The sequence below is a fragment of the Gymnodraco acuticeps genome, unplaced genomic scaffold, assembly GCF_902827175.1.
Source record: "Gymnodraco acuticeps unplaced genomic scaffold, fGymAcu1.1, whole genome shotgun sequence".
Lineage (NCBI taxonomy): Eukaryota > Metazoa > Chordata > Actinopteri > Perciformes > Bathydraconidae > Gymnodraco > Gymnodraco acuticeps.
In genome coordinates this window covers 216,104-235,304 of record NW_022992094.1, presented here as the reverse complement: position 1 = coordinate 235,304, position 19,201 = coordinate 216,104, and the positions used below count along the sequence as shown (strand labels likewise).

Below are 19,201 nucleotides of genomic sequence, written 5' to 3'. Positions count from 1 at the left end.
TTACCTGAAGAAAAACATCTGATGTGTTTTTCCCTCATTCTAGGTGGATGTACTGAAGGCAGATATGGAGAGCGCAGAGTGGAAGATTTTGGAGAACTTGGTCCTGGAAGGGGTTCTGGACTCAGTGGGGCAGCTGTTGTTGGAGCTCCACCTGCACTGGGCGGGCTTTGAGGTGGGGGGGGACGACCCCTCCGTGGTGCGGTACTGGTTCAGCCTGCTGAAGGAGCTGGAGCGCGCCAACTTCCGCCTCTTCCACGTCCACAGTGACCCAGCCAAACCTCACCTCTTCCTGCATAAGAATGTCCTGAATGCCAGCAGTGTTTACACCCTGAGCTGGGTAAACACAGAGTGGAAGCCTTGAGGGAAGAGAGACGGAGCGATAAACCCAAAAACATATCTTGGTTGGAACAGCTTCTGAATGGAAGTTGTGTCACATGGAGTTTTAAGTCGGAGTACACATTCTGCCAGGCCACAGCTGTTCCTTAACAGAATGCTCTTATGGCCTGACCTTTCTGCAAAGCTGAAAACCCTGCTCCTATTTATCCTGCTCTTCCTCTCCTGGCCTGTAAAGACCTTGGACGTGTAAAGGGGCAGAATAATTGCTTTCAGACGCTCTCTGTGGTCTACCTTATAGTGGTGGTGTTTTGGCTGCAGGTCAGCCTTCGATTCACAGTCAGCTCCGTCATCCTGATCCTATCAGAGCTTGTTGTTATACAACCTTTCCAGATTATAACAGTCTGCACAGGCCTACAGCCCACTCATTAGAACATGAATTAAAAGAAATAGATACATTTTGTTAAAGGAAATGTATTGAATTTGAATATTTTGAGATGGCAATAGGGTGAGCTTTAAAAAAAGAGAATGAGCTGTGGTAGTAATGTGTGCAAAGGTAGAGAGATGTCTGACGCGGATGATTTCTGGACAAACAGATGCTTCCCTTTACTTGAACCCTGATATGATTTTTATCTCGAACCGAAAACACAACAGCAATGTGAAGGACGTCAGTGATGCATCTAGATTTGCTCATTTTGATTGTTGGATATTTGAATGAATATGTGTGGGAGTGCGTGGGAAAAAGACAAAAAGAATACATGAACTTCTATTATTTCCTTCCCATATTGCAGTGTGCTGGGTTGTAATGAAACAAAACCAACAATTGAGGTCCACACAAAGCAGCATTGTGTGGCTGTCATTTATTTTCCTCCTTTCAGTTTGTGTGTGGTGTACAATAAGCCTCACTCACTATCTCTGCTGCACCACAAGATAACCAACAAACTTTCTCTGAAAACAAATTACTGGGATTGCCAACCTCAAAAAATATTCAATAAATCTGATTTGCCAAATATTTAAATGAAATGTAATAAAGAAAGTTAACAAAAGGTTTCTCCTCAGGTGTTGTGTTTTATGGCTGAATAAACATTTTGTCCAAGGAACCAATTCTTCATTTTCTTAAGAAGTCAAATGTACATGTTTATTTCCACACAGCGATGGTCTTACAATTGAAAATTAATAATGGTTACTACATATTACAAAAGAAAAGCTACAAAGAACATTGCAACAACAACAACAATCTGAAATAATGTCATGGTTCCCCTCTAATATTCCGAATGCAGTAGAAACTATTTAAAAAGTATGCTTGTGGTCATCTTTGTACAGATAATACATAATTTGAACTCTCACGACGAGATACAAAAATATGCTGCTACAATGAGACTGGATACCAGTCCTGTGGCTCTCACTTTAGGGCTTTCAAAAAATGTCCCTTTCCGTCTCTCTACGGTGAACCAGTTCTGTTCCATTTCCCAGAACCCCTTGCCCAAACAGAAACACGCTCCATGACATATTTAATCCCAGAGTTTGATTAGTCCATCCCATCCGCAGGTGATGACCTTGGAGGTTTCGTGCGGGTGCCACAGTGCGCTGATGCACACTTTGTCATGAGCCTTGATCCTGTGGTAGAGCTTGGTGGTCTTCCAATCCCAAATGTTCAGCTTTCCATCCGCATCTCCTGAAACCACATAGCTGGGGGAAAAGGTCCAGAGAAATAGACGGATAGAGAAGAGAGAGAGAGGATGGAAAGATTAGCACTTTGCTAAAAAACGTTACCTGCCAAAAAGTGGGAGTCTGTTTTTCATTTACTGAAACAAGTGATTTTAGTTTTAAACATTCAACCCTTATCTCCTTCATATCTCTTATGAAAGCGTTATACTCTGCTATATCAGAAAATTAAAAAGGCGTACCTCATGTCTGGGGAGAAGTCCACTTGGCAGGCATAGCCAGCCACCATGTGACCTTTGAAGACCTTCTTCTTGTTCAGTCGGAAGCGGTTTTGGGCCCCAAAGATCAGAATCTGGTTGTCCATGGACTGACAAGCCAGCCATTTACCTGGGGTCGGAAACAAGCAAAGACAATGACGCAACCAGCTCATCTCAAACGGTGCTGCACACAGTACAATACTGTTCCACAAGCTCAGAAAATCACTGAGAAAACATTATATTCAAGTATTAGATGTATTGTATAAGAAATTCATGGCCTATATTAAGTAGGACAGCAATTTGTGTTGGTAGTAATCATTTCAATATGCAGACATATGGAAGCTCTAAAAGCTGTCATAGCAAGTTTCAAAGTGCCCATTTGCTCGCTATTTTGTCTCATTAGCATGACTCTGCACAGGCATATGTTTAACAAGCAGCCACTGTAGAATCATGACGCTGCGTGCCACTGATTTTAATATGCACTAAACCTGGCAGTCTAACTACGCAGATCTAGTGCGGCATTAAGTAGAGCTTTTAACCTTGGGGTCAAAATACTTCCAAAACAGAATTCCACACAACAAAGGCACAAACATTTGGTAGATGACACTCATGAACTCAACAGTTTGCCATCATTCAAATTAAAAGGTTGAGACATTCAAGGATAATAATCAGTGACTGCCTCGTTCAGATCTACTCTAACGGTTTTACAGCCTCTAAGTGATTAGAGGCAGCGCTTCAGTGTTAAAGCATTACACCACTCACTGCACTTCTTGAAAGGAAACATGATGGAAATTATTAATGTGGTATGAGACAGAGATCTAGTGTTGTTGTGTTTCCTTGTCTTACATCATCCCTCTCAAAACATAAATAAAAAAGACTCTAAATGTCAAATGCAATACATGCAGAAGAATGACAACAACTTGGCCAATTTCAGCAGCGCACTCCAACGCTCTGTACACAAAACAGGAGAGGTGGGGCTTGGTGCCATTTAGCATGAGAGAAAACTGAATGGTCCCCCACTGAGAACACATTCATTATTCACTCGCTCCAAAGAAACTAACCATGTTGGCACAAATAAGAACGCTGAGGCCCAAAGCAAAGGGAGGAGGCAAGGGAACGTGTAAGGGAGAGGATGAAAGGGAGGAATCAAAGAAGGTAGAGAAGAGCCGAGTTTGATGGTAGCTGATGGAGTACAAGAGGGACTTCCTGATTCAAAGGGAAGCCTTACATTCGAAGAGGGAATTTTGAGGTGTGAGCTTCTATGAAAAGTCTCTGTGTCAGACCGAGGCTTCTTACATCCTCCACTCACATCTATGGAAACTCATTAGTTCATCAGCAAGTTCATTCCATTCTCCCACTGTGTCGCACAATGCATAAAATAATGATGTCCTGATCACAACCGTGTCCCATTCCTGGGCCGACAACTTTCATTTCATTTGTTCTTACATGGTAAATTGCACGGTGCCTACGGGAAGGAACATAACATACAAATCCTGTAAAGGAATGGTTGCATTTTGGAAAATACGCGTATTTGCTTTATTGAGTAAGTTCGATAGGGTCAAAAAAACTCTCCCCATATAGGGAGTAGATAGCCTCGCTCTGTCCAACAGTTACCAGCACCTCTAAAGCTCACATGTTAAATACAAAAAGGCATCTTAAGGTCACTACGTTTCTGACGGTTTGGCCAGGAGCAAAGACTTCTTGGCAATCAACTCATATCACAAGAGAAGAATTGGCCTTTTAACCAAATATAGTTTTCCTTTTGATGCCATCCTCTAATATTTTATAAAAGGTCCCGAAGCCATTTCATTATTATTAGGGATGCACGATATTGGTTTTTTGAAACCGATACCGATAACTTCCTGCTTCTCAAGACCGATAATAAAAAAATGTTTACGCCACTAATTATTTTAACGCATGTGTATTTTTTTTCCTCGGCCGCCCCGTAGTTTCAGAGCGCATCGAGTTTAAAATACCATCTACAAGCTGATGCTGACAGCCCCGCTCCTGCCGCCCGCTTGCTGCAGACCACACTTCCACGCTCACCGGCAGGCACCGACTGGCCATCTGGAGGACCGGGAGGGTGTGTGTATGTGAGGCCCGAGCGAGCGAGAGAGACCTTACGTGCATTGTTGTTGTTAGCATCTGGTGCTAGCTAGCTGCGCTAACGGATATACGGAGCTGTTTAAATGAAAACAGAGGAGCGACATTTCGCCACAACTGCGCCGAGCACTTGACTTTAGTGGGACATTGTACGAAAAGTCAGCACACTCAGCACGGATAGTGCGCAACATGATTGCAGCGTCCAGGCAGCTCCGGTTCGAGCATATGCCTTGAGTTGCACATAGCTCCAACGCCCATACCACAGACGACATGTTTGTTTACTGTCCTGGCTTCACGGCCGCACACCATTTACGTCACAGCCAGGCATGAGTTAGGGAGCGCTGGATTTGTGAAGAACTCCCCTCTTCCTAAACCACTAATACCACAGTACTGGCAAAACGGGAGAAGCCGAGTGAAAAACAAGCGCCCCTCATCCCAATCCACCCACACCGCAGTATTTTTTTTCTTTTTTTTACCCAAAAAATATATTGTATATTATCAGGGCTATTAATACTGGTATCGGGTTTATCGGGATGACGTCATAATTCCTAATATCGGACCGATAATTATCGGGCCGATAATTATCGTGCATCCCTAATTATTATCTTTGAATGGAGGAGAGTATCTCTCCATCTAAAGTTCAAACACTAAAATAAAGGCTTAACAACTGAGCTTCCTTTTACCCAGCGCAGCCTCTCTTTCCCGACGTGGTTACATGTCATTAATTGAAACTGCTGGCTGCTGTGCGCTCTACAGTTCACTCCCTCACAATACTGTGCATTTAGGAGACTTCATAGTGTTTTAATAGAGCTCAATGGGGCTGTTTGTGACAGCTGGCGTACTGGGAGCAAACACACACAGGATTGGAGATGAATTAGGACTATACAGTCGATATATACCCATCAGAAACGCTCAACCCTGATGACTGGTTCTGAACTTTCAACCCCCATATTCACTTTATTTTCTAAATTCCTTTAAGCAATGACCAACTCTTACAGGTATGAATCAACTCCAATCTGGCCAAATAAGTTTAAGTTCCCCAGAGTAGGGCTGAACGATTAATCGATTTTAAAATGAAATCGCGATTTTAAATGATGCAATTATCAAATCGCAAAGCCTGCGATTTCTTTTAGTTTTTTTTTGTTTGTTCTTCTTGTGTGTCAGACACCAATCAGAAGTGCTGTGCTCCACATACCAGTCATTGTTAACCAATCAGAAGTGGCCCATGATAGAAGGTGATAGACAGATTGATCCAATCACCTGCCAAGTATTTTTGAAATACTTTTCCAAATGGCTTCCAATGGAGCTCTCCTAGATGGTTTGGTGAAACAAACCATCTGAGTCAGGTTAGTAATGCTCCATCACATGTTTCTATTACAGGGTGAATCTTAAACTGAAGCTTGACTTTAAAGCAACCCAACAGAAGTTTCATGTAAGTTTAGTTCTTTCACTCGTAGCTCTGGCTGGGGGGGGGGGCGGGAGCACGTTGATACGACCTTCCTAGCCGGAGATATGGCCGCATTTTACAATAAACTTCCGTTGGGTCGCTTCAAAACAAATATCGCAAATCGAATCGCAATATCTGTCAGAAAAATCGCAATTAGATTATTTCCCCAAATCGCGCAGCCCTACCCCAGAGTCTTCTGTACTTTGCCTGACAGCATCTGTGGGATGATTTGAGTACTCACCGTTGGGAGAAAGTGTCACCGCTGGCATGGAGTGCATGCTGGGCTCGGCGATGTACTTGAAGTCCACTGGGATGTCCCTGAAAAAAGAAACAAAGCACTGTGAGCAAACTTGAAGGTGGGTTAAACACAGGATGAGACAACAACCGAAGAGAAAAACACTGAAAAGAAAAACTTTTAATGAGCTGTACTGTAGTTTGTTTATTGCAACTAATTATGCAGTCTCAAAAATGCTCACAGGCGGAGGAGGAACAGCTACGGTGAAAAACAAGGGAGGGACACCATTACAGTCTCTGCTTTGGGAGAGATAGGAAACTTGGCTAGTTAAACTTAAGTGGACTGCAGAAGATCATTCGAGTCTACAGGGCTGCGTGTGTCTGCCAGGATGACAGCTTCCTCTTTTTCTATACTGTGTAACTTTGGTGTCACTCGAGTAAGTGCCCTGCTCTCCTCCTGCCATCTGCTTTAACTAAAGCCATGCCTGAGATGAGTAACAGCTTCAGCAAGGGGGTCGCACCGCATTCACACGAGCGCACAAGACCAAAGATGGGCTTTGAAGAACTTAAGACAAGAGTTTGCCGAGAAATGCAAACCCGTGTTCACATTAAACACACAACTCATGCGCACACACGGGCAGACATTTAAAAAAAAAAAAGAGGCGGCAGGGTTTGTCAGGTTCAATGTCAGCAGACATGCAAAGATAAACTCAGGAAAGACAACAGATCTCTTCATCAGAGCTCCAGAAATAACCGTGTGAATGTTGTGTAGTCTGCAGAGGTGGGAGAGGAAGAAAGGAAAACACACGACAAACATTCTATACACTGGGGATAATCATGAATAACAGATGATTGTTTCACGGTGTCAATCAAGACAGGTTACAGTGACGACACTGAAAGAGGATTATTTTTATAATTTCGTATGTGTGAACTTTTGTTTGTCAGGCATAATATCTGCAGTAAGCAGCGTTTCCACCAGGGGGGGCGTCTTGCCGTCATTTGACGCCTTTATTCAGCTCGGGACGCCCTGAACTCGAGCCGAGGGCGTCCAAAAATATTAATAATTCGAGAGAAGATCGAGAGTTTTTATCGCTTGAAATAACGAAAAGGACATCCTTCTGTTGGAGGGGCGAAGGAGTCTGGTGGGATTCTTTTCGGAGTATTGAAGGTCGTTTCCCCGACATCGGCGGTGCCTGCTACAGGACAACACGGAACGTGCGCGATTTGGACGGGATGAGCGGTGCTAGTGGAGCACGCGCGTGAGCTGCGAGCACCAGAGCCTCGCAGCGGCGAAACTGAGGCTCCCTGGTAAACTGTGGTGACATGAAGAGCCGTTTGGGAGCCGAAACAGCCGGCGCTTTAAGAGAGCCGAGCCAAATGATCCGGCTCACTAACTAAAACGACAGTATCTATAAGGGACGGCACAAGTCAAAATTCAAACAACATTTTTACAGCTTTCTGGATCCCCTTTTCCCCCAATCCATCATCATGCCATACATCCCTTCTTAGCCCACCGTTTCATCGCCCTCTGAGAGATGTGTTTTTGAACAAGAGCTAACTCCCCTTGTTGGCACAGAGCAGCACATTTTATATTGATTGTAATCCTCCCTCAACTCATACACCAACACCAACGAGGATAAAACACCAACGAGGATAAACCACCAACGAGGATAAACCCCGGCTGCAGTTAAACTCTCTCCCAAATAAACTTGAGTTAAAATGAGCATGGCATTTGAATTACGCCTCTTAGACTGTGTTGTGAATAACTTTAGATTTGCTGCCTCACAAGCTTGTCTAAGCATCGGCACATCCTCACCCTGCCCCTCCCCTCTACTGAAGACATGAGAATTCTCTGGTCAAATCTGCCGTGTAGCCGCTCTCACGGGAGGGGTTAGCTGAGAGCCAGGTGGTAACCGTGGGAGACAGAGGGACACTAAAGCCACCCTCTGGCCGAGCATACCACTCGCCCATTCGCTCCTACGCTGCATTTAGAAAGTTCATGGGAGACCCCCCCCTCCTCCTTAACAAGCTTACAAATTAGAGTCATGGGATGTTGTATTTTACTTCTTGATATTCTGCCCTCCATTGAAAGAGTTTGTGAAAAACAAAGCCCTTTTTTTTTTATACTAGTTAATCCCCATTTCTCACACTGGGAAGATCTGACTAGAGCGAAAAAACAAATAAAGGTTAAAAAAACGTTTGTCCTTGAAACCCCCCCCCCTCCTTTTCAAGAACCTAAGTGTCTTTTATCTGCTGGTTTTTAAATATTTATCGTCTTTGAGCAAAAGTACCAGAGTTTGTTTATCAACACAGGACCCCCGGTTACTCTTAGTAGTCCCTCTCATGTAATGAACATATCTTAAAATAAATATTTGAAAGGCAGGAGGGGATTAAAAATAGTTTTAAAACGTTATCTGATTTGCCAGGCACATCTGCTTTCCAATAATGTAATATACATAACTTAATTATTTATAAAAATATGCAATTGGCAGCAAAGGCCAGGCTCACAGGGGTTATGCTGGAACATTGGTACAGTGCAGCGTTAGCTCCCTGTGCAACAGATGCATGTAAAGCATGGAGGCAGAGCCGATGACTCAGAGCAGATTACAGCACAGCTGGGGGAGCTTTGTCCGAGACACTATTGTTGAGAGTTTTGTCGATGTCAAATCCTCTTATGAACAACCAATGAAAGGAACAGTGAGCGGTGCAAGAGTGCATCTTCAGGAGGCAGCAAGATACACTGAAGATGTATAGTTTGTTATTTCAAATGTTCTAGGTGCAGAGGTTAGACAAAACACGACACAAACTTTCCTTTTACAATATCTACTGCATTTGCACACGTGACGTCCACTTCTAGATCATTCTTGGTATATTTATTCTAACATTTACTCAAAAAGTCGATGAAATGAAAAGCACTCAAGCACTGTTTGAGGCTCTGATATTAAAACAGAGTAGTAAAAGACATTGTGTATCACGCAACCATAAGTCAGAAATGTACACAAACACCATTAAGCTCATTTGTCAGTAGTATGCAGTAGGGGTGTAACGGTATCCGTATTCGTCCCGTACCGTCACGGTTCGGACGTCACGGTTCGGCACACACAGTCACACGACGAATACGCCTTTTTTTTTACGAGTGGGAAAAAAGTCTTTCATTCAGGGCAGTATCCACTACACTATATATAATCCAGGGGGCGGTATTGCGCCTAAAAACTGTTGGCAGCCGCCCAGAAGAAACACAACAACAAAACGAACAAAATACAAGAAGAAGAAAAGTTAGTATGGCGATTTCAGATACCACACAGGAGCTAGAACCCACCTGCTTCTTTTAAATCAGCTGTGTGGGAACATTTCGGGTTCCCTGTGGACTACAATAACGATTAAGTGTACGAGTGGTGGATCGGACGAGTGGTGGATCGGACGAGGACGGTGTGTCGCCGTTGTTCTACAGCGGTGCGGTATGCTAATGGCACACACGCCAAACATGCTAAATCATATCAGAAGGAATCACCCAGATTTGCCAATCACCGGAGCCCGGCGAAAGACAACAGCAGTTCAGCAGCTGATCCCCGCTGTTTTTAAGAAGCCAATAAACATGAGAGCCGAGAGACGGAAGCCTTTGGCATATGTTTTTCAACGACTTTGCGCTCTTGAAACACTTTCTTATTATTTATGATGTCATATTTTCAAGACATTCTTTTTAGTTTTACAGCTTGATGAAACCTTTTTGTTTGACATCAGCCATTATAGATAATATGGCCATCTGAGTGTACTGTGTATGGTTTGTTTTTAACTGTTTAATACAGTTAATTATTCAAAATGTCAGAGTTCTTTATTTTTAAACTGAAACTTGCACTACTGTTCAAACATAAATAACAACAAACCTGGAATTATGCATTTGGGACTTTTTTTTGCTTTTTCTTGTTGTACCGAACCGTGACCTCCAAACCGAGGTACGAACCGAACCGTGACTTCTGTGAACCGTTACACCCCTAGTGTGCAGTGTTAGCTGGTTAACTCATCGTTAATATCAGCTGACAGGCCAAGCTAAAAAAAGGTCTAAACCACCACACCAAGCGTTTCCCGAGCTGTCGTTGTGAAACACGCAGCGGGGCTTTCTCCCCCACAGTCACTGAAGAGTGGGAATTATAATACATTCTGTCAACACCACTTTACTTTGTTAGGACAAAATAGTTACAAGTAGGTGCTTGTAAAACGCTGAGATCTCGTTTTTTTTTAAGAATCTACATTAGCAAGCATCTGCCTCCCTATCTTTGCCAGCTCTATTAATAACTTTCAAAGCCCAAATCGCATCGTCAGATTAAAAAATCCATTACATTACTTGTTAGACGCTTTGATCCAAAGCAACTTACATACTCTATTCTGTGGGCAATCCCCACAGGAGCAATTTGGGGTGAAGTGCCCAGGGACACAACGACATGCTGACTGCAGTGGGGTTTGAACCTGTGACCCCCTGATTCCAACACCTACGGACAACCCACTACGCCACACATCTGGCCATCATCATCACATCCATCCATCGCATATTAAGTTTGAATCTGACTCAGCGAGGCGAGGAATAAAGGAGAGGGCGAGACGGTGAAGCGTCAGAATTAAAAAACGAAATGTTTAACAACAGAGCAATTTCTGATTCCAAGTCATTTAATTATTAAGACTTAATGAACACAACTTTGGTAAAAAGACAAGACAGCATTATACGTTTCATTAGAGCTTTAAGGATCATTAACATTTAAAAAAAAAAAAAAATGTCAAGGTGTTCCTGTATTGGATTTTCCCCCTATTAATTCAACCACTTCACGCACCATATGTCAACCCTGATTTACAGCTTGTAGTCTGCACTTACCACTCCCAAACTCGAAGACTCTTATCGTCTGACGTGCTGACAAACCGACGATTCTCATCCACAAAGGTGATGGTGTTGACGGCTCCCAGGTGACGGTCGTACTCCTGAACCACCTCATTGGTCCTGATGTCCCACTGCCAGAGAGACAAGGCGCAGAGAGCAAAATACACAGAGAAGGTTAACACATTCATTCAAGTCAAAACCTAGTAGATTATTAAACTGGATTCAAAAAACCACATGTTTATTATTAAAAAAAAGTGTTCTGCTGTGTGCTGATAACCTATTTTCCTACAATGGTGAAAGATATCTTATGTCTGGGCTGTGGGAGACTCACTGAGAAGCACTTCTAAAACTATCAAACATACACCCATTAAAATGGAAGGAAAGTCACGTAGGAAGGCCTCCAGGCAACAACTGAATAGGATGCATTAATGTCCAAACATATTTGATGTCCAATTTAATTATGTTCTGTTTTTTAAGATCATTGCCTTCGGGTGATCACAGGAGCAGCCATCTGTTCTGAAAACCCTGGAGAGAGCAGCATGATTTAATAATAATGCTGAATATGTGCCAGATATTGTGATAATGACTTCTTACATCAACATTTTGATTAAATTAAAGATGCAGCTGAGAGTATAATGTTAGTTAATCCCAATCTGCATGATTATCAATTGAGGAAAACAAAATCAGACAACAAGCTCTTGACATAAAACTCCAACCTTCCTATAGAGGTTCAGAGTAACGTGTTCTTAAAACTGTTAACCTAATTGTATGATATTACAGTAATGGATTTCCTACTATTATCACCAATTGGTCCCCTTTGCCTCTTCCACTCTAATGCTCCCCATGATTAATGACTTGCTGTAGTCCTGTTGAAACCCAGACACACAGGTTTGCAGAGTTTACTTCACGCTTCGGTGGGCGCACATAGAAATTCTTATGCGTATCTGCTTGGCCAACTGTGAAATATACGCTTCAAGTGATGCTTGGAGCAGAATTGAATTTTACCTGAACAATCTTCTTATCAGACATGCCGGCCACAAAGAGATCCTGTTTGTCCTCGTCTGGGTTGAACTTGACGCAGTACGGAACCTTTCTGTTGGTGAAGCGAGAGATACACTGGCCTGTGGAGAGGCAAGTGTCAGAGCTCAGGAATAATTCCCTGTGCTTTTCAGAGGAGACACTCAAGTTGTTTAAAAGTGAGGACACAAGACATGTTTTCAAAACACAGCTCAGCCGTAACACAGACACATTTCTTTGAGTTTATTCAGCAGAGGTGAAACAACACGGTGCTACCTCCACTGCCGGAGAAGAGGGAACAGCAAATTGGAAATGACTGCAACACAAAGAGGCCTTTACAAAGATAGGAATAGAGGCCTTTCACCTAAATCATTTATGTATCACATCCATTGTTTAACTGCAAATGGGACACATCTAAATACTAGAAACTTCTCGAGACATCCCTGCTATGTACAGCTACAACTTTGAACTGAACAAACCGTCACAAACTGGTGGGAACACAGTCTTTAAAATGAACTTATTATGCAGTTAGAAAGTATAAGAATGATGTGGCTTTAAATCCCGTTGACAACAAGTGGGGGATTTAACTCTGTTCTGCCCTCTGCTGGATTGGCAGTCTTGAGTTGAGTGGGGTGGGAACTGAGATGGATGAGGAGTGGGGAACATGTGACCCCAGAGACACTTTCCCCTCTGTACAAACAGGTCAAACAATGGCAATGATTCTTTGTCTTTTGGATCCCAAGGGTCCAGTGTCATATCTTTACATGTCCTGTTTTGTCCGTTCAGAACTAAAGGATATTCGACATATGATTAAAATAGAAAACGGCAGCATATCTCCCTATTTAATGACTGAAAACAGCTTTTCTGCTATATAAATCTGCAAAATAAATAAATAAATCTATATAAATTTGCAGGTCTCCCTTGAAAAAGAGATCATTGATCTCAATGGGATTTTACCTGGATAAATAAAGGTTTTGAATTGAATTGAAATCAATACGTTGACTAACCGTTTCAGCTCGTTTACCATCCCTAAAGACAGAGCAACCAAAAATCTAAGAAGCTGGAGTTTGAATGTTTAGTATTTTTGCCTGACAAATTTATTTTAACTAATTAAAAACATACCAAATAGGAAACCGTGTGTGCAAGTCAACAGTCTGTGTAAAGGGCGAATGAGAAACTGGCCTTCTAGAAACACGCTTGCATGTCCAGCCGACAGATGCCGACAATAACACAAGGAAGCTCTCTGCGCAGTCATTCACAGTTATCTGGTGGCTTGTGAGGTCAAGGCTATATAAGATGGTGCTGAGGTTTGTTATGATGTCCTTCCTTATATAATATCTGCCGAGTGTCCCCGAGATTGAATTTTCTTCACAGAATATTCAGGGTTAGATACTGAACACCCTCTTGAGAAGCTTGAATAGACTCAGTCTTTAAGTGAGATGTTTATGTGGAATCATTCATTCTGAATATGGGCAACAGGAGGTGGTGAGAATAACAGAAAAGAGCAGTAACCCTACCTGTTTCAGTGTCCCACAGTTTCAGGTGGCGATCGTAGGCAGCGCTGAGGAACTTGGTTCCAGAGTTGTTGTAGCAAATGTCTCGAACTGCTTTGCTGTGGCCTAACATGAGCAGGGGAAATGTAAACATACATTACAATCAAATAAATAAATATATGCTGAAAATCCACTATGTTCCGTACTCTTGTTATCTTAGTACCCTGCTGCATTGCTTCTATACTCGATTCATTTGAGGAATGGGAAATGAGGTGAGGGGAAATAAGGGATGCTGAGGAAGAGAGATGATGTGAGCTGTGGGAGACGAGACGAGACGAATCTTTAAATGAGCGTGGAGAGTAATGTCATGCTCCATCTGTCTTAACCACTGTTCTACACCTTCTCCCATTCTCCCCCTAATCCCCTTCTATGAAACCTCTTTGGCTTTTTCTCAGTGCAGGTGATGCGGGGTCCCCGGGGGCGCAGACGGCTCCCTTGTTAAAAAACTGCTTTTATCAGGGCTACACTGTTTCCACAGCGATAACAGAGCCCACTGAGGCTGAAGTGCCTGCCTGCTCGCTGGCAAACCAAAAGACGCAACAGAAAAAAAAGCCTTGTTGGTGTGCGAGTGAGGAAACAAATATAGATGAACTACTGCAGGCAGGGCACACATGTCAATACCCTTTGTCCCACACTGCATTCCGACATGATAATGCACACATGTGTACTTCACTGTTCTTTCTGACTTGATAGCACAGACAAGCTACGTGTGCTAACAACAATGGTGTGCAGTGTGTGGTTCAATAACAGATGCTTTGCAATTGCAAGACGGTTAGGAGGGAAAAGCCTAACGCATTAAAAAGACGGTGAAGCAAACTACACATTGTAACAAAAAGGTGTACTTTCTAAAAGATATGAAAGTCATCCAAATACATAAAACAACGAAATAAAATAGAATTGAACACTTCAGCGAGAAACACAGAACAGAATGATTCATTTGACTGTTGTAAACAATGAAGATACCAGACAGCTGATGATTACAGTGAAAACCTAATGTGTTCTTCACAACAAAGCTGTTTATTTTAAGCTAATAAAAAAGCAATCAGCCTCATTGTGTGCATCTCTACTGCTCCCCCAGCTCACAAACCCCCCCCCAGCCTGTCACTGTCACTTTATTAACCCCTAAACTGTGCCGCTCTTCCTGTACGCCAGCTCCTCTCCCTCGTGGCCCTCGTGCTGCTGAATTATGCATTTTCTGCAAACAGAACCGTGGCTGCAAACAATCTCTATGCAGGCAGTGTGCCGTCTCTTGGAACAGCGTTAGAGTGACCTGCACACATCAGCTGAAAACCCCCCCAGACCCCATCTATTCCCCCATCAAAGAATATCCCTAAACTTCCCGTCAGCAGGCGCGTCATTATGTTCCAGTAATGATGAGCTCACTTTCTGTCATTGCTGTGTACTTCCCTATCGGCTGAGTGCATTTCAGACTTCAAACATATTTCATGTCATCATCTTTGCTAATGATCCATCGTTGGTTATTTAAGTTTATACATTCATTTATTAAAAAGGTGTGAATTTCATATTATTCTGATAACAGCTCATACAAATAATTGTCAAGTACAGAATAGAGGGTTTACCAAATCAGAATGTAAACACACTTACCAATAAATGTCCGTACACACCTCCTCTCGCCGTACACTTCCCACAACTGTGACGAGAAAGATAAAAACAACGAATGAACACACATCTAATTAAATCAGCAGAATTAACATGCATTGTGGGTGGATTGAGATCACTTTTAAAGCGTACAAAAGCAACACGGTACAATGAATAGAGTGCTGGTTTGACAATGACACAAGCAAATCAAAACAATGATTAAACTGCATCATTGAAACAAAGAACGAGAGTGTGTATATCCACTCATAAGCTTCTGAGATGTTTATAGTGTAGAAATGTGATTATGTACCTTGATCTTACAGTCCATGGAGGACGAGAGCAGAAGATGACCAGAGCTAGGAAATAGTCGGATGGCACTGACACCCTGTGAACAAAAGAAGACATGCAATCGTGAGTAAGCTACTCTAACTAATCATTACTACAGGTACAAACACCATTGGTGAAGCAATACCATTTGACATCAGTGTGATATTTAATCAGCTCCTACAGGAGACATTATTAGTTTAATCATCATATTGAGTGCAGGCAGAGAGTCTGTGCAGAACACTCTGCTCCGTATTAATCAGAGCAATTAGGATAACTTCCAAGTTACTAAACTTTCCCCAACAAATGTCGTAAAACTTGGGGACACCGTGCGGGCCATCCTGCATCTATTATCTCGACATCAGCACATCCAGGCGCTTATTATCTTTTCAAAACGCTTTGCGTTTCAAATGAGACTCTGAAGGCTGTAACTTCCTGCTCAAAGCGGATAGGAGCCAATTTAAAACTTGAGTGATTTCTCTCTCCCTGAAGCACACTAGCAGATCTGACACTTCAATCCAGTGTTTGCTTTTACATTTGAATTATAATGACTGTGTTTTGAAAGAAACATAATAATCTTGGATATGTCAGGGACAATTTGCTCGTATATGGCTTTGTTATCATTTGATTCAAAAGTACTCGGGAGACTTTTACTGTCTGCCTCATAATATTCTTACAAGGACTGCATAATGGAATATTCTCTCTGTGTATGCAGACACCTGTTTGACACTGCTATCATTTCACATTCAAAATCATTTTAAAACAACATTTGAATACTTATCTTTAGTAAAATCTGCTTTGAGAATACTTATATATGCAAGGTTTATTAACTGGTACACAAAGAGGCCATTAATGTACACAAAGACACACAAATGTATCTTTGTCTCTTCCCACTGACCTTGGTGTGTCCGGACCAGACATGAATCTGTTTCTTAGGCAGGTAACATTTGTCCGGAGCCTCTGAAGAACGCAGGTTGATGCCCACATCCTGTGGGACGTGGAGATAGGACCTGCCCTGGTAATCATACATGTCTTTAACTGGGGGGGTGAACAAAAAGAGACAACAAATAATTACAAAGCAATCCTGCAGCATTTGGATACACGTTTAAAAAGGGACACCTGGCTCTTGGATGTGCTAATTTGACAAAAAGTCTTATAATACTTAAAAGGAAATGTTAAAATCAATCATTCCAACTAGGCAAACGTCATCTTCCAAGAAAGACTGTCCATACCATGGAGAACAGTTTTCTCTTCTGCAGGAGCTTCTTCCTCGCTCCTGCCCTTCTTCTGCCTCTTGGCTGTGATCTCATCCAGCTCTTTCTGCTCTTCCTGTAAAAGAAAATCAATTCACAATCTGATATTTACCAAGCATATTAGTTATGGGAGACATCACTGAAGATATAACGTGCCGAGTTAAGCCATGTTCTCACATATGCATGCCATAGCGTTTTTTTGGTTAGGTTAAACAAAGCATTACCTCTGATGGCTTGGCCCCGTCTTTCTCATCTATAAATTTCGCCCATGGTCCAAGGAACTCTTCAATTTCTCCTGCATCTCCACCTTTGATCTTTTTCCTTTTCTCTGTCTTCTTTGTTCCACTCTCAAACACAGTGAGCCCTGGAGGAAGAGACACCACACATTATCATTGTTAATCTCCCCAAATAGGTACTTTATGCATGATAACACTTCATAAATAAAGTGAGATGTACCTTTATTTTTCTCCGCCTCATCCACTGCGCCAATGTAGCTATTAGTGGTGGGAGTTACCTGGTGTGTGTCAACTGATGGATCTAAAGCATAACCTACGGATAGAGAGGGGAAACGGTCATTCAGATTCAGGGTCAATACATTGACTATCATTTAAACCACAGAGGTCATAGATGAGCTTACCAAAGGTGGAGAAGGTCCTCCTTTGCGATTCAAACATGAAGTCGTTGAGGTGAGCAGGTTCTGCATAGCCAGATAACATGTTCCTGGGGGCGGACATCTGCTGGCTTTTAAACGGGTTCATCGGCCCTAACTGAGAGGAAGAAATACAAAGTCATTAATAACACAACCTTTTTACGAATGGACCCTCGCAAAGGAAATTATGTTCAAACATGGTCCTCATACATACATTTCTAAGCATGACTTCAATTCCAACCGACTTATTTATTAACCATATTTTACATGGATCAAGAAATAAGTACTAGATTGATTCAAATGAGAAATTGTAGCATTAAACGGAAGAAATAAGGATAATGGAGGAGATGTGACATCAACATAATCATTCTTTTTAAATCAGAAATGATGTATTTGTGTGACATTTTGAATATTAGAACTGGTTGATATTATCACATATAAGTATTATCTTGGATATGGTAGTGCTAAGCTGGTAGAGGCATTTGTCAATTGTTTCTCAGCTATAGAAATGTATGCAAAAAAACAAATGTCTTTAAAAATTCACGTTTAATATTATTCTACTGCACTTGACCTATCCCTAGATGTCATTTACTAATTACCAAACTTACCTCTGGTGCAAACAAGGTTTCATATGTCGGGTTAAACGTGACTTCTTTCAATGAAGGGTCCAGGTGTGTGCCAGTCTCCACCGCTTCCTGAAGAGAAGAGGTACCAAAAGAATCTCACTGTTTGACTAGCAGTACATTGATTACAACATTGATGTTTTAGTGTACAAGCTGTTTTTTCATAATTCACATTTCATTCAGTTGTTCAGGTCTATACAATCATTAACAGTACATTTCAATGTTCTCTTCCACCCTTCTGTAGTTTTAAATGAAATCATAAATCAATATATTAAACATTTTGTGGAGAGGCAGGACCTTTAAACTAGCTATAAAATAAATTATGAACAAGAACAAGACGGTTATGGGGCTGCAACTCAATAATACTCAAACAACGGGGGCAATCCACTTCAGACAAATTATGGTCGTATTTGTTTAACATACATTAACCATCTTTTAAAAAAGCTTCCCTGTTGCCGTTTTGGCACTAGCTGCTGAAAAACTACATAAAGCCATTTCAAAAACGTCATATTTATGAATGAACTGTTAGTCGGTACAACGTGAGACCAACATGCAATGCTTTTGCTCTACCCCTAAAGTTTCCCGCTAACCGCTGCTGGTTTTACTCGTGACGTTTACAACTTACAACTCCACACAGAAAATAGTTATTCATAGAGTCTCTTTCCTTATCAATTGAGACAGTTATTCTCATTATTATATTCAGGCATTGCGTGATTTATAGTAGCTAACTTTGACAAACTAATTTCAACGTTTAGCTAATGTTAGCTAGCTTTGTTAGCTTACCTTAACGGCGACCTCGGGAGCGAGATCGAGAAGAGCCACAGACATTGTGGGTGCAGACTTGAGAGGTTTAAGGTGAGCCGTGGCATCCGGGTTCGCTGGGTCCACTTTCTGAACACCAAAATTTGATTCGGACTCATTTTCTGAATCAGAACCGCTATCGTACGAAACGAGGGAAGCTATGGTGGCAGCCATCTTGGATGTTGTGAATTCGCCGGAAGCAGATGGGCGTTACTTCCGTTGTGAAAAAACACATTTTTTTCATCCGAACATGTGACATTTACACGAAAAAGAACATTTATAAAAGGACTTGACTCTACTATTAACAGAATGCTACATTCAACATGGTAGCAGGACATGAGGTTATTAAAAATAGTTTAACAAAATAAGAGAAAAACATGAAGTGCAAACATTTCAGATACAAAAATAGAGCTGCAACAATTAGTCAATACATTGTTTGGATGGTATGCAGATAATGAGGACTAATTGCTCACTTT

The 19,201-nt window shown here is 41.9% G+C and overlaps 2 protein-coding genes across 2 annotated transcripts in view; one reads left to right on the top strand and one right to left on the bottom strand.

Annotated features, from left to right (window-relative positions):
* The window catches only part of mettl24 (methyltransferase like 24), a 28,700-nt gene extending 27,267 nt beyond the window's left edge, over nt 1-1,433 (top strand). Inside the window, exon 5 of the mRNA XM_034202748.1 lies at nt 44-1,433. Coding sequence (XP_034058639.1) covers nt 44-361 — 318 coding nt within the window. The 3' untranslated portion in view covers nt 362-1,433. The remainder of the gene's footprint in view (nt 1-43) is intronic.
* Nucleotides 1,434-1,444: 11 nt separating this feature from the next.
* cdc40 (cell division cycle 40 homolog (S. cerevisiae)) lies at nt 1,445-18,932 on the bottom strand. Its single transcript, XM_034202746.1, has 15 exons — nt 18,708-18,932; nt 17,910-17,996; nt 17,290-17,419; nt 17,109-17,201; nt 16,877-17,016; nt 16,632-16,728; nt 16,298-16,437; nt 15,386-15,460; nt 15,082-15,127; nt 13,441-13,542; nt 11,912-12,027; nt 10,904-11,037; nt 6,047-6,123; nt 2,241-2,385; nt 1,445-2,022 (listed from the first exon to the last, which is right to left on the bottom strand). Exons 1-15 carry the CDS (start codon nt 18,897-18,899, stop codon nt 1,845-1,847), a joined length of 1,752 nt encoding a protein of 583 aa, XP_034058637.1. The 5' UTR covers nt 18,900-18,932; the 3' UTR covers nt 1,445-1,844.
* Nucleotides 18,933-19,201: the final 269 nt, after the last annotated feature.